Here is a 15557-nt window from a genome sequence, read left to right on the forward strand (position 1 = left end):
GTCTTGAGCACTCATAAAAACTCAAGATGAAAAGCAGCAAATGGTTTGAGTGAATGCAACAGAAAAGAGGGTGATGGCAAGTTGAATGTTTTTCTAAGAGCTGCTTTATTTCAAACAGGAATTAATGCAGGGAAATTCTATGGCCTGTGTTATGCACGTCAGGCTAGATGATTACAGTGGTCCCTGCTGGCTTTAAAATCTATGACTCAATGAAAACCCAAGTTCTCACCCCTACTGGGCAAACAGATGAGACTGATTTTGCAACCATGTGATTGTCCAGCAAAAGCAGGGCACTGATATCTTTAAAAGATACTTAAGACATTTAACACAAAGTTACTCCTCATTGTCCAAGCACTCAGAAGCTGGAAACAGAGAGCTTTGATTGTTGATTTTTCACCTTCTGGTTTGAATGAAGCAGCCTCGGCCAATGGCGCTTTTTGACCTGAGTTGCTGCTTTTTCTTTGTTTGGGTAATGAAGAAGCTTGGCTTGCTTACTCGTGTCTGCAGGGCCCTGGGCATGCCTGACAGAGTCAAAGAGCCAGCGCAGGGAACACGAGGCTGCAAAACCACGGCTTAGCTCAGTCAGCAGCAGTGGAAATACATGTAAAAAAACCCAACCCCCTCCCTCCATCAGAGTCCGTCAGTTCTGAAGTTAGGTCAGTGTTCGGCACTGACAACTCTTGGGGTGATGCTTGTCAGTTGTCCGAGGGACAGCACTTCACCAGGGCTGTCGCTAACAGCCAGCTGTGGTAACTAAGCAGTTGTCTGCCAGCTGTTTTGTGTATGGTTCTAAACAGGAAATAGCCATGCCAATGGCCATTTCTGGGCACAGTGAGGGATGAATGCCTCCTGACATGGCTCTGCTAGCCCCTTGCTAACAGCCAGAATGCTGAGAGACCCACCCATGCAGGCTGGGTTTGAGTGTCAGAGGTCCTGAACATAGTCCCAGGGACGTCCCCTGGCTCTGCGGGTGCTCAGCACCCCTGAAAATCAGGCCCTGCTGTCCTGAGATGACTAAGTCAGTCAAACCATGCTCCCCGCCACCCTGCCTGCTGGCAAGTGCCTGGTTACCTTGCTCTTCCGCTGTGGGGAGGGCTTGGAGTGCTCAGAGCAGGTTAACGACAAGCCAACTGGCACACAAAGATTTCGGCTACTAGTCTGGTTTTTAAAGACTTTATTTTGGAAAGCTGCACAAAAAGGCCTTTGCTGTTTCAAAAATAAAACCCCAAATCTTTAGAAAAACAAAAGCTCCCACTGTCTGTGATGGATTGCTGCAAAAACAACTAAAACCCCCAACCTGTCAACCCCAATGTTAACGCTTAAAATGCTCACCAGGAAAACCCATCAGGATTTAAAATCTGCTCCCTCAGCGTAGCTGACAGAGGAGCACTGTGCTAAGCAGCAGAGCGGGCCATGGCTGGAGACACAGGGTCCCCGTGACACGCTCATCCAGCCATGCAATGTATTGCTGGAATCGGGGTCCTGTCATCCTTGGAACACTCCAATGGCTTCCCCTCAAGCATCTGGAGGGGCACAGACCCTTCTGCACCCCACCTTCCTCTGGGCCCTGTCCTGGGAATCACAGACGCAGACAAGCTATAGCAACTAGACAGGGGGAAAGGCACCTTCTCTCTGCACTTGTGGGCCAACCAGCTGTGTTTGCTGCGAATGCCCTGTGTCAGGCCTCAATGTGCACACAAGGCCCAAGACAAACCAGGCCCTTTAATTTCCTCTAGCCAGACAATTGCTAATTTGTGAGAGGACGGGGTGAGCGTGGCGGCCGGAGCGGAACAGCAGGGAGAGGAAGGGGCAATTACTGCTGTTGGAAATGGGCAAACAGATTTTTTTGTCAGCATTTGGTCTACCTGGCTAATGTCAGCCAACTACTAAGAGAGCCATAGGTGAAACAAGCGCAGTGCACGGAGACCACTGCTGCCAGCAGGCAGAGCCCAGAAAACACGGACAGCAGGGTAAGGCAGCTGGGTGAGGAAGGGGGAATGAAGACACCAGTCAGCCAAGCCAAGGCCACTAGATTTCGTATTGGCTAACACAGTCAACCAAGTGGCTACACACTGTGTAAAGGGCCTTCTCGCGCTGCAGGATGCCTTCACCCAGGCAGTTAAAGGGTCTCCTCCCAGGGAGGACCACTGCTTTAAGCAGCAGGCTTAGACACAGCCCAGGTCCTGAAGCGGCGATGCCACAGGCAGGCAAGAGGGAGGACAGCATCTTCAGAGCTTAAATGACAAACACCACCAGCCAAACTGTGGCTGTTGCTGGCTGAGCAGGGCCCCGGGGGTCGGCGTGAGAGCTTCCCCCTGCCCCTGTGCCATGAAAACAGGAACAAAGCCAAAGGGACACGATGCAAAGACAGATGGCTGGCCAGCACACCCTATGCTCACATGGCCCCTGCTGCCGTCCAGCTAACCCAACCATGTGCAGGGCTGGGGAACTCACAGCTGGTGCACGGCACTTCTGTCGGGGCAGGTGACTCTGCATGAAGCCTCACTCTGCCCCCTGCTAACAGGCTAAGGGCTCCCAGGATTTCAGACATTGCCCAGCACACTCCTGTGCAAGACCATGACTGCACAGGGGGAGGAACTCATGCACCTACCTGATGGCTGCCAGTGCCCTACCTCCCAGTAGGCTCTGGAAAGGGACAGCCTAGCTCTCGCCTTCCCAGCCTGCTGGTTACAGGCGGGCATGGCCGATCACCTCCCCAAGCCCTCATTTCTCAAGGCCCCCAATAGCTCAGGAGCACTCGCAGAGCCTGGGTGCTGACCCTTGGTTCGAGCTCTGGGAAGCATGAAGTGCACTGGGTACCAAACCCACCCCGAGCGAGCTGCCCAAGCCAGCTGGCATGGTGCCCATGCTGAGGACAAGAGACAGATGAGGCGTGGAGAGAGACAGCTGTGCGGCTGGACTCCCCTCTGGGTCAGAAAATCCAGCCCCAGATTCAGTGAAGTAACTAACCCTACAAGACCGAAGGGACTGTACAGCCGTTAACCTGGGGGCGGCCAGACAGGGCAGCCTGTGCAGTGCCACCTTTGTGTCCAATACAGCGTGTGGCCAGGCCATGATCCAGCTGGCTGAAGGGCTGGGCCCTTAGTCCCTGCAGGTCTGTAACTAAGGGAGTGACAGTCTCCTCAACTAATGCAGTTTGGGGCAGCCCCAGGGCTCCTGGCAAGGGGCTTGGGCCTGGGCAAAGTCTGGGGGTGCCTGCAGGACATGTAACCACTCCTGGGTGTAACCCCAGAGCATGAGCCAGAGAGTCACCAGGTCCAGAACCCAGGCTCTCCTCGCTGCACAATCACCCTGCATGACCCACCCCTGGCATCCGAGTACCGCAGCCGCGGGGCTGGGCTGCCGCTAATCCAACACTAAGGGCCTGTCCACTCTCCCAGGGCTGTCAGCCAGGAGTGACCCCACTGAAGGCAATGGAGATGCGCGGGGGTCAAACTGCTGAGAGGAGTCAAGCTGGGGCTCTCCCTAGGGAAATCCCCTCTGAGAGAATTCCTGAGGAGCCTTCCACCATCTCTGCCTTTCCCCCAGGGCTGCGCCCTGCCTGCAGAACGCATGTCGGGGAGGGCACCAGCCATAGGGTCTGGGGGCTGCCCTCATGGAAACCTTCTGGCTTCCCTCTCCACACCTGAAAGTGCCACTCCAAAGCCAGCCCCAGGAGAGCGCTCGGACTCACTGAGTGCACCATGCAGCAGGCAGGCCCTGGGGGGGGCACCTGGGAGATGAAAGGAAGCTCAGTTCAGCGGATGCTGGGTGCTCACGGGTAGGGAGCAGGAGCGCAGGGCCTAGGGCTGAGGAAGGAGGGAAGCCCCGAGTTTTGCCACTGGACAGACTCCATTATAAAATGAGTTAAGGCTTGTTTTGTTTATAAAAGGCAGGGAAACGGGCCTTTGCGATGGGGAATGTCGAGAGCAAGACGCTTGTCCATCCTCTCAGCCGTGGGCCGAGCCACATCCAACGCCAACAACCCCCAAGTCAGCAGCGGCTCTGTGGGGGGGTTGGAAAGTCTCCCACACCCTGTACCCAGGGAAGGACAGGACCCAACATCACCCAGCATCCCAAGCTCTCGGCTCCTGCTAGCACATCTGCTGCTCCCTGTCTGCTGAGAGGAGTTCGGAGGCCAGGTCCCGGCCAAGATACGCTGAGCCTGAATGGATTGCTTCGTGAAAGCCTGCGGTTCGGCCATTGCTGTGCGGTTTGGGATCTTGGGGACTCCAGCTTCTCTCTTCCCCTAAGTTCTCTGGGGCCTCTGAGCTGGGCAGTGGATGCTCCAACTCCATCTCCACATCCTCCATGTCCTTCCCTGCATTGAGTGGGATGGACTCCATATCCATCCCATTCTCCACGTGCTTCTGCCGCCCAGCCCTGGGGTACCATTGGCAGGCAGGGAAGCTGCTGCACGTCAGATTGAAGACCACGTTGTTTCTGGACAGGGAAACCTCCAGCATGTAGTAGACAGTCCAGAAGACAGCAAAGCATCCCAGCAACATGAGCAGCTGGGGAGAGGGAGAGGAAAGAGGAAGGAGAAAACCCCATTAGAAACCAAAGCCTCCTATTGAAACCCAAGAGCTAGTCTCTCCTACCCTCTCTCAACCCCAGTGGAAGCTGTGTGCCATGCCAGCTGGCCTGAGAGGGGAGAGAGTCCAAGGATGGGCCTCAAACATGCCTGCACCTCCTTCAAGGCCTTGTGTTTGCTGCAAAGGAGGATAGCTTTGTTTCCTGATAGGATTTGTAACCTGCATGGGGCCAGCTGGCTCCCTTCCTCTCAGGGACACCTGGTTTAGCCGAGGAGCAGCCTGAGCTCAGTGGAGTGGCTGGGCTCCAGGACGGGACCTGGGGAAGAAGCCTTGTCTCTCTGGACAGCAATCCCTCAAGCCAGCAAAGGAACAGCGCACGTGAGATCGCCAGGGAGTTGCGTTCCAAACTTGCCCAGTAGGGTGGGGGCTGCAAAGTGGGGCCCGTGTGTTAATGTTGGGGGGAGAGAAACCTCAGACATGCCGGAAATCCCTCTCCCCGCTGCGTGGCATGGGAAAGCAGAACTGGGCAGAGCTAGCCCTTTAGGAGAACAGTGAATGGACGGAGATCGTGGGCAGGGCGAAAGGAGCTGCTGTGTGGGATTTGCTCACAAGGCCCAGGGAGGAGGCAGATGCCCAAAGGGCCGGACCAGGGCAGCGTTCACAGTGACTGTCACTGTGCGGATAGCCCCTGGCCTGCCAGCCTGGCTTTGCTCCCAGCCCATCTTCTGCAGGCTGCTGGCCGCCATTTCAGTGCCAACAAGCAGGGTCGATGGGAACGTTCAGTGTCCCCGCGTAGAATGCAACATAGCGAGTGCCAGTGGTGGGGACCCTCCCTCTGGGTACAGAGGAGTTCGGGCTCCAAGGCCTTGGCCCTTGGCCTTCTGCTGAGACTGCCAGCGGGGCCAGGCAGTTCATGCCAAAGGTGTGTTCATGGCTCTTGCCGCGTGGGTCCGGGTACGGTGGGAACTGGGCTGAGACATGCCCTGCCCCCCAACTCATTCCAGCAACCAGCAGTCAAGTATTAAGTACTCTGGCTCTCTGCTGACTTGGACAGGACAGGAATTGGTGCCCCAGAGGACAAGCTCCAGATTCCACTGCTGCCCCCTTGAGCCATCCGGTCCCCAAATCAGCTCCCCAAAGCAAAGATGGGCCCCTGGTGTACGCCCTGGCAGGCCCTGCAGGCTTTACCTTGAGGGTGTTAGCTGTGATGGTGTACGGCTCCTCCTCGGTGATCTCCAGCCCTGGAGGGCATGGCAGGGACTCCCCACGGCTCAAATACTGGCCACTCATGGCGTCCTCCACCAGCCTGAAGCCAAGACACACATTCAATTAACTGCACCCAGACAGGCCCCAGAGGCGAACCATCAGGGAAGAGGGCTGAGGAACACAGAGCTAGGGATGGGATGGAATGGTCCCAGCACGCGGGATCCCCTGGGCCTGCCCGGGGAGGGGCGGTCAGAGCCGGAGACAGCCCGGGGCGGGGCGGGGCGGGGGGTTTGTAACGGAGGCTGAGGAGAAGAGTTGATTGTATCCCCCTTGTTTCAGCTAGTATAGGGAATGGCTGCTGGCTCCAGCACAGCCATATGCTGGCTGTAGCAGGCCCTGAGGAGCAGGATGGGCTGTCTCTCTCTCAGATTCCCCTGCTCCTGTTTGTCCCATCTGGCCATGGGCCAGTAACACATATACAACCAAGAGACAAAGAGGACTGATGCGAGAAGAGAGGATGTATGGACACACAGGTTTTTACCAGCAAGCAGGAGACCATCCCAGGGGCCCTGACCTGTGGGTTAGGAAAGCAGGTTTCCTCTCCTCCTGGGGTCGAATTTTGCTCAGGTCTAAGCTCCTAGAAGAGACACCAGCCCTGCAGGGAGGTGCTCTGCCCCCATCAGAGCATTTGCTGGCTTTGATCTCCTCAACACTCAGAATTAAGCACTGGCAGCTCCCAGGGACTATCTGTGCCCCCCTCAGCAGCCAGAATGCATGTTTGGTAATGAGTCTGACAGGCAGCAGGAGAGTTAAAGGAAAAGATATTTGAATTGATCAAAATACGTGATTTGTCACCTATCCACCAGCCTAAAGCCCTCCACGCTGCTCCTTAATCTGGCCCTGGAGGCCAGGCTGTCTGTGAGGGCCTTGTGCACCCCAGGACTTGCCAGGCAGAATTGGATCATATGCTGGATCCATTCAGCAGCCAGAAAGTTCCCATGCGCAGCCAGCCAAATCACCCAGCAGATCATTCAATGGGACCAGCTGCAGGCCCTAGACCAGTGAGTCCTGACTCCATCTCCTGGCTGATACAACCCCCGCTCCTGCTTCCTCTCACCAGGAAATGGTCCCAGGTTCAATTGTGAGTTTCTTTACGTTCAGCACCCCAGACCAGCCTCTGCGGTACTTACAGACACTGCTGCAAGCCAAAGGGCAGCAGCTCGGATATCTGAGGCGATAAAGAAATCAGACTCCCCCTCTCTTTAGACCTGAATTTCCCTTCATTTCACAGAGCCCTGGGGCTCTCTCCCTGGGAGCTAGGCTTACAGCAACCCTCATCAGAAATGCCAAGCTGCACACTGAGCGGCTAGGAATAGATTCCATGCAGCTCCCTCTGCCTCATTTGATGCTTCCTGGGCCATGGCTGTTTGACCTGTTCGCATACGAAAACCCTGCTGCCTGGCCTCACAGCGCCTTTGTGAAAGCGGGTCCCGTACCTTTGCCGTTCCCTCATCTCCGCCGTAGTCCACGAAGAGCCGTAAAGCGTCAGCTGCCACTGCTTCAATGTCCCTGTCTTCAGTGTCTCATCCCCTGGAAAAGCAAACGGAGACTTGGGTCCACATGGCACCTGCTGCTGCAGCGTACCAAAGAAATCGGCATTCCTGCTTGCAAACACAGCCAGGGCCTCTCCACGCAGACACAGCCTGCCTGCAGAACGGGGGAAGGGAACCCTTTGTGCCTCCTAGCCTGGGAAAGAATCAATGTTTTCGGGATTGTTCTGTAATCTATGGGCCGGAGCATGTGGTGGGCACATGGTCTCAGCAGCAGCTGGGTGGCACATAAATGACTGCTCCCCTCACAACTCATGGGAAGGCCCACAGCACAGCGTCCAGATAACGCACATCTGTGCCCACATCAGACTGAAAATGCGCTGCCAGGCTCTAGACCCAGCAGCTCTGCCAGCAATAAAGCAGGTCCTAAGCAGGGAGAGACCTTGGGGGCACAGCCAACCCAGCCATCCTGCTCTGGAGGCCTGGGCTCCAGTCGGACTCAGGCCCCGACTAGCCTCAGCCTAGCCCAGCCCAAAGTGAGCACAGCCCCTCCCCACAGTTAGCAGCCTCTGTCTGCACTGGAGAGGCCCTAGCCTGGATGAGCAGGAGGTGCTGCAGGGCAGGAATGAGCTGATGGCCTGCACAGGATTGGGACGGCAGGGAGGGCTAAGGATGAGATTTGGGATTGAGGTGCAGGCTGCAGAGGGCTGAATATCAGGGGTGCTGTGGGGGAGGAGAGAGGAGCGGGGAAGAAGAAGCTGTAGAAGACCAGCTAATATAGCACCTGCCTGGATTACATCCAGCCCTGGGGCCTGCACTCCCCACCTGTCCTGCAGGAAGGGAATGGGCCTTTCCCCCCAGGAACTCAGCAGCAGTCAATGGATTCACCTTGCAGGGCAGGAGGAGACTGCAGGCTCTGGGACTGGGCAAGGACCTGACACACAAAAGAGTCAGAAACGAAAGTCGACAACAGGCCCAGGACCATTTGTTTCCCAGAGAGGGAGGGACTTACCGACATCCCGGATGATGAGTCTGTACATGCCCTGAGCTTCCTCCCCCCAGCACCGCACCGTGGAGAAGGTCCAGTCAGCAAAGCCATTGGGATCTCTGCAAGAGGGAGGAGAAAAATACCCCATAAGGAACAAACACGCCACTGGGCGCTTTGTGTCTGGGCGTCAGGTCTGCAAACAGATTCTGTCCCAACGAGACGGCCGGGAGGTCAGGAGCTGGCAGCCAAGGCGTCCCTGGCCTCAGTCCAGAGCGTATTGCGTGAGCCAACAGGCACGAGCGTGGAGATTCTACTCACAGGCCAGGCGTGTTCTGGGCACTGCCCTGTGAGCTTCCCCACTCTACCTTGGATGGTGAGAGAGGGACACTGGCCGGTACCAGCTCAACCCAGCTGAGCGGGGCCAGCCAGTGCTGCCTGCCTACCTGTGCTGCTTTCTCTGAGGCCGGCCCTGTTCACTGGGGACACAGAGCCCAGAGAGAGCTCATGTCAAGGGTGGTGCTGAGAACTGGCCAGGAACCTGGGAGCTGTACCTAATTAACACCCTCCCACTCCCTGCACTGCCCCCGAGAGATGGACAGAAATGGCTCTGTCTAGATTCACCTGCAGCGGATTCGCTGGGCTCTGGGGGGCTTGGAGTGGAGCTCTCCATGGCCAGCAGGTCTGTGTTAATACAGGGCAGGAGCAGGCTAGGAGTCAATTAGGGAGATCCTGGGAAATTCCCCCTCCCCACCCGTGGAGCAAAAGCAGTATGTTGGACTTCTAGATGCTGGGACTGGAAAGGGCCATGGGGCTCACATAGGGACAGAAGCTCCTGAGCTAATAAAGTGCTATCCTTGTACTACCTGCATGGCTTTCAACTACCCCCTTTCTCTCCAACGACCCACATGGAAATGCCCTTGCTGCACATGGTCCACCCAGCCCCCTCTTTCACCTCCAGACCCACAGACTTTATAGCACCTGGGAAGTCACCCATCACTGCCCCCCAAGCCCATCCCACCCCTTCCTGTGGCCCCCCCAGCAGAGTTCTGCGCTGCTTACGAGTCCAGGCTCCTGGTGGTCCCAATCTTGGACACCATGCCACTGGGGCAGAGGAGTTTGATTTCCAGGTTGCCACGGCGAGGGTGGGTTATGGTGACGGTCACTGCCACGTGCTCCAAGGTCTTCATGCCAGACAAGGTGAGGTCGGCTGCTGTGACTGGTAACGAATAAAGACGTGTAGGTGTCAGCAGGCTGGTTAATGGGACACACACACAATCAGCGCTCCACACTCCCCCCAGACCGCCCCACGCTGCATTGGCACAATGGAGTGACACGTGGGAAAGACACATGCTGGACACCTCTCACCCGGACTCTCTGCCAAGTGCCAGAGAATTCCGGGTGCTCTGGGCACCAAGCTCTGGAATCAGTGTCTCAACTTCCCACGGACTGATCCGTTTTCATTGTTAACAGCCCCTTGCCACCCATGTCAGCTGTGGGAAAACAGCCAGGCCTGGGAAAGGGTTCTCAGTCCCCTCCCACCATCAGGGGAAGGGGGCTGTACACCCAGCTCCGTAGCTTGCGGTCCTTGCGGTCCTTCAGTGGTGACTACGCTGCCTTTTCACGCCTGGCTTGTGTGGCTTGAGCTGTGGGCGCTCCAGTGGGAATTTCTCATACCACCTGAATGCAGTGCTTGTCTTCCCACCAACGCAGGAAGTTTGTCCTAAACAGATACACAGGTGGTACCTGGTCAGAGCTTCCCTCCAGCGTTAGGAGTTTTTGCAGATGCGCTTTGTTCCCAAAGACAAATCCTTCCTCTGCACAATTTTGCAAAGCAGAATAACTGGATTTAGCAGAGGACAGTCCTTGCTTACAGACAGCCCCCTAACCTGAAACAAATACTCACCAGCAACCACACACCACACAACAGAACCACTCACCCAGGAACCTATCCTTGCAACAAAGCCTGTTGCCAACTGTGCCCACATATCTATTCAGGGGACACCATCACAGGGCCTAATCACATCAGCCACACTATCAGAGGCTTGTTCACCTGCACATCTACCAATGTGATATATGCCATCATGTGCCAGCAATGCCCCTCTGCCATGTACATTGGCCAAACTGGACGGTCTCTATGTAAAAGAATAAATGGACACAAATCAGACGTCAAGAATTATAACATTCAAAAACCAGTCGCAGAACACTTCAATCTCTCTGGTCACTCGATTACAGACCTAAAAGTGGCAATTCTTCAACAAAAAAAACTTCAAAACCAGATTCCAATGAGAGACTGCTGAATTGGAATTAATTTGCAAACTGGATACAATTAAGTTAGACTTGAATAAAGACTGGGAGTGGATGGGTCATTACACAAAGTAAAACTATTCCCACCCCACTGTTCCTCAGATGTTCTTGTCAACTGCTGGAAATGGCCCACCTTGATTATCACTACAAAAGGTTCCCCCCCCCACCCCTCTCCCGCCCCGCTCTCCTGCTGGTAATAGCTCACCTTACCTGATCACTGTCGTCACAGTGTGTATGGGAATACCCATTGTTTCACGTTCTGTGTATATAAATCTCCCCACTGTATTTTCCACTGAATGCATCTGATGAAGTGATCTGTAGCTCATGAAAGCTTAGGCTCAAATAAATGGGTTAGTCTCTAAGGTGCCCCAAGTCCTCCTGTTCTTTCTATGGATTTAGCAGAGTGACTCCTGCTGAGCTCTGGCTACTATATACAGCAAAGGCAGGAAACGGCAGATTTGAAAGAAGAGTTGGGAGAGGGCTTTTGTGGTGCCGGATAACTGCTGAAGAAAGTAGTGGCAGCAACTAACAGAAATGTTGTACCCAAAAGAACGGAGGCTTCTCTGATATCCCATAACGTGTCAGCTGCTCCTGCAAAGCCCAGGAGATGGCCTGAGTTGGATCTATGCTCTTCTCCCTCCGAAACAGTCCGTGTGCCTGTGCTGTGAAGTTAGTAGGGCTGCGTGTGCCACTGTGATGGTCATGCCATGACAAGATGCTTCCTTGCATCTTCTTACAGTCAGAGGTGCTGAAAGCTCAGCTCACCTAACCTTGCAGTCAAAGCGAAATGCTGCATGTCACAAGCTCCCAGCCCTGGCTGCATGCTGAATGCTCCAGCCCTTCTCCACAGGGATTCAAATGCCCTGTCCCTAGGTACACCGTGACACACTCTGCCTTTGGAACAGATGGGTTGAATTCAAGGTGACAGACAGGCCAGTTTACCACAAAAATTCCACATAGTCCTGACTCAGGGACTGCAAATTCCAGAGCAGGGAGAGGAGGAAGCTGATGTCAAGGTTTAGGGCTGCAAGAAGAACCCTTCCATCTTCAGCAACTGCAATAATAATCCTTTGCCCCTTGCTGGTGCCTTTCGCCCGAGGATCTTCAAGCCCTTTGCAAACATCAGTGAACTATGCCTCACAACCTCCCTGTCAGCTAGAGGCATCTTTATTTCCAATAAAGCTTGGGAACCAGAAGCATGGGGAGGGTAAATGACTTGCCTAAAGTGGCAAGTGAGTGAGCATCGAAGCTGAGAGTAGAACCCAGGAGTCCGGACGCCCAGTCCACAGTTCCAACCACTAGTCAATACTGCCTCCCCAGAGGAGCTACCAACGAGAAACTGTAATCAGCTAGAGAGTTTGACAGCAGCAGATTTCAACCAGAGTTAAGGGTGGCTAACAGAGTCGAGGGAATAATTGATCAGTTTGGGGGCCAAACCGAAAAAATCCAAACCCAATTCTGGTTCATTTTGAAGCAAAACTGAATTTTGAAGCAAAACTTTCGCTTTTCTCACTGAAAGAAAAAAACATTTCATTTTGCATCCAAAAACACCTCCGATGAAATGAAAACAAAACACCACCAGACCCTGAGAAGAAATGAATTATTTTCAGGTTTTCGTTGTGTTTCCTTTTCAGGTGTTTTTCATCCTTTTTTGTTGTTTATTTTTAAATAAATATAGTTAAATTTCAAAACAAAACATCCCAATGTTCCATTTTGAAAGGGTTGAAATGAACCAGTTTGACTTTTTCGAGAGAGAGAATCGATTTTTTCCAGCCACAATTCATGGCTGGAAACCATGTCGGAGGACATTTCAATCTCTCTGGTCACACAATTACAGACATGAAGGTCGCTATCTTACAACAAAAAAACTTCAAATCCAGACTCCAGCGAGAAACTGCTGAATTGGAATTCATTTGCAAATTGGATACTATTAATTTAGGCTTAAATAGAGACTGGGAGTGGCTAAGTCATTATGCAAGGTAGCCTATTTCCCCTTGTTTTTTCCTACCCCCCCCCGACGTTCTGGTTAAACTTGGATTTATGCTGGAAATGGCCCACCTTGATTATCATACACATTGTAGGGAGAGTGGTCAGTTTGGATGAGCTATTACCAGCAGGAGAGTGAGTTTGTGTGGGGGCGGGAGGGGTGAGAAGACCTGGATTTGTGCTGGAAATGGCCCACCTTGATTATCGTGCACATTGTGGGGAGAGTGGTTGCTTTGGATGGGCTGTTACCAGCAGGAGAGTGAGTTTGTGTGTGTGTGTTTTGGGGGTGTGTGTGTGTGTGTGTGAGAACCTGGATTTGTGCTGGAAATGGCCCACCTTGATTTTCATACACATTGTAAGGAGAGTGGTCACTTTGGATAAGCTATTACCAGCTAGAGAGTGAGTTTGTGTGTGTGTGGGGGGGGAGAAAACCTGGATTTGTGCTGGAAATGGCCCACCTTGATGATCATACACATTGTAAAGAGAAGGAGGACTTGTGGCACCTTAGAGACTAACCAATTTATTTGAGCATAAGCTTTCGTGAGCTACAGCTCACTTCATCAGATGCAAAGATGAGAAAACCTGGATTTGTGCTGGAAATGGCCCAACTTGATTATCATACACATTGTAAGGAGAGTGATCACTTTAGATAAGCTATTACCAGCAGGAGAGTGGGGTGGGAGGAGGTATAGTTTCATGGTCTCTGTGTATATAATGTCTTCTGCAGTTTCCACAGTATGCATCCGATGAAGTGAGCTGTAGCTCACGAAAGCTCATGCTCAAATAAATGGGTTAGTCTCTAAGGTGCCACAAGTCCTCCTTTTCTTTTGGCGAATACAGACTAACACGGCTGTTACTCTGAAAAAAATTCATGAATGGTTTCAGTGCCCCCTCCATGCATTTTTTGGCAAATTTACTATTTGCCAAACCATGTGGCCAGCTCTAGCTTCGAGAACCACCCCAGCCAGGAAGCAGGAGGGCAGCATCTGCCTCCTTAGCCCCTTCCCGAGCTACAGGACCAGTGGGTGTATTAAGGACTCTCCTTGGCTGCTTTCACACACGGCTTCCTTAGCAACGCAGGCCTCTCACGTGTACGGTGACTAGGAGGTCAGTTCTGTGGTACTAGTTTCAGTCTCCATTTGTGCCTGTGCTGAAGAGTTAAGGCTCCGGGGGAGTCCCCAGGGCACCTGGGCGGAATGCAGAGCATGCATTCCTTCGGACATACTTCGCCCAAGTCTCTCTCTTCTGGCATTTCCCAGCATCTTGTTTGCTGCTGCACTTTCAACTTAGAATTCCTTTTAGGGCAACGCTCTCAGAGCTGCCAGAGCTCCCTTATTTTTCTCTCCTAACCATGATCTTTAAGGGTCTTACAGATTGAGAACAAACCTGACTCCATTAACAAAAAACAACCCTGTCTCCTGTTTGCCAGGATCAGGGTTAGTTTCTCTCTTGCGGTTTTACAAGGTCTCTCCAGGGGCTGCCCCGACACTCATGTTTTCCTGGACTGGGCAGCCAGGTCTCTGCGTGTCATGTTGGTGTGTGAATTCAGTGCTCAGAAAGGACATGGGACGGACTCTTCCCCCCCGCCCCCAGAGCTGGCACAAATTAACCAGGCAAGCTTCTGCCAAGGTGCCTCAGGCCTGGCCTGGAGAGACCCCCATGGGCCAGGGCTGGGGCAGAAGGGAGAGTTGCGATGGGGACACCTGTCTACTGGCAAATCCACTGATGCTTCAAAGTCATTTCAGGGAGACCTTCGAATAGCGGGTCACGGCCAACCCAGGCTTTCATGCTGGGCTCTGTCAAACTGCAAGCAGCCGTGAAAACCATTCAGATGAGCTTCTCTGCCCACTGCCCCATGACCCATCCTGTGCCAAGCAGTTAGTGCCCAGGACTTGGAGACTGGAGGCCCCCTTGACGGGGAGGTCACCCTTTGTGTGACCATAGGGGAAATCATTCAGTCAGCTTGCGCCTCACCAGGGCCTGATACAGTGGGTTCAAAGCAGGGGGCTCCCTGCCCGCCAGAGGGTGAGAGTGGAAGCCAGAGGCAGCACCAGGATTCAAAGCTGTCTGGCAGGTCAGTTGCTCGGCAGTGCCTGTAATAGGGGCTCCCCCTGTCCCTACTTCAGGGACCAGCAGGCACTGGAAATGGACAAGGAAGGCTGCTCCTCTGTGCCCTGCCGCTCCCACCTGGCTCATGAATGGGATGAACTCCCGGGATCAATGGGCGAGCCAAGGGTTTAAGCGCACATTCGCCCCCTGCTGGAGAGTCTGGGGAGCCATGGCTAACGCCAGTCATTTCAGTGGGTGCAGAAGGAATTTCCCATCATGCATGAAGGCAAAACACAATGAAAGGGGATGGTGGCCGGTGAGCAGGAAAGCAAGGCCAGACTAAAACACACCAGCACATCTGGCCAGTGAGCCCGTGGCAAGGGGGCTCCTGGTATGGGAAGGAAAACAAGCCCCGCAACCCCGGGCTGCACCACATTGGCTCAACTTTACTTCTGGGCCTCTCCTTCCCACTAGTAGCAGCACTGGAGAAGGGCCTTGTTTATGTTGACAGAGGGCAGCCAAGTCAGGAGCTGCAACATTACCTAAAATGGTCAAAGGCAACTGAACAGGTCTGGCCGCATCCCAGCCCCCGCCGTGCTGGGCCCTGCCGTAAGAGCTTGCTAATGCCTGTCTGCCTTTCCAAAGACATCAATTTATTAAACTAATCCTACGCAGGGGATAGGGGAGGGGGAGGAAGCAGCTCAACAAACAAAAGCAGCAGCAGTCTCAAAAAGAAAGGAAAGAATCAGGCTTCTTGGGATACTTAACTCTTTCATAGTCAATCTAAAATTCCTGGGCTTGTGCGAGGCCAATCTGTCCCTCCCATCCCCGGGACAGGCTTCTGCTCTGGCACCATCTCCAGCCTCTCAGCACTGCATCCCTGTCCCTGCATCCCTCCCACGGTGCAGCGCCCAGCAGGGGAGAACTCGGTCTGCTTTG

The 15557-nt window shown here is 53.8% G+C and overlaps 1 protein-coding gene across 2 annotated transcripts in view; it reads right to left on the reverse strand.

Moving 5' to 3' along the window:
- Positions 1–86: 86 nt before the first annotated feature.
- Positions 87–15557, reverse strand: part of PCSK7 (proprotein convertase subtilisin/kexin type 7) — a 56278-nt gene continuing 40807 nt past the window's right edge. For both annotated transcript variants that reach the window (XM_073321063.2, XM_073321065.2), the window contains exons 12-16: positions 9339–9495; positions 8304–8398; positions 7238–7331; positions 5724–5841; positions 87–4514 (exon numbers count right to left, since the gene is read on the reverse strand). In XM_073321063.2, the coding sequence (XP_073177164.1) occupies positions 4095–4514; positions 5724–5841; positions 7238–7331; positions 8304–8398; positions 9339–9495 (884 nt within the window). In that variant the 3' untranslated portion in view covers positions 87–4094. The remainder of the gene's footprint in view (positions 4515–5723; positions 5842–7237; positions 7332–8303; positions 8399–9338; positions 9496–15557) is intronic.

Source organism: Lepidochelys kempii, chromosome 22 (assembly GCF_965140285.1).
Source record: "Lepidochelys kempii isolate rLepKem1 chromosome 22, rLepKem1.hap1, whole genome shotgun sequence".
Lineage (NCBI taxonomy): Eukaryota > Metazoa > Chordata > Testudines > Cheloniidae > Lepidochelys > Lepidochelys kempii.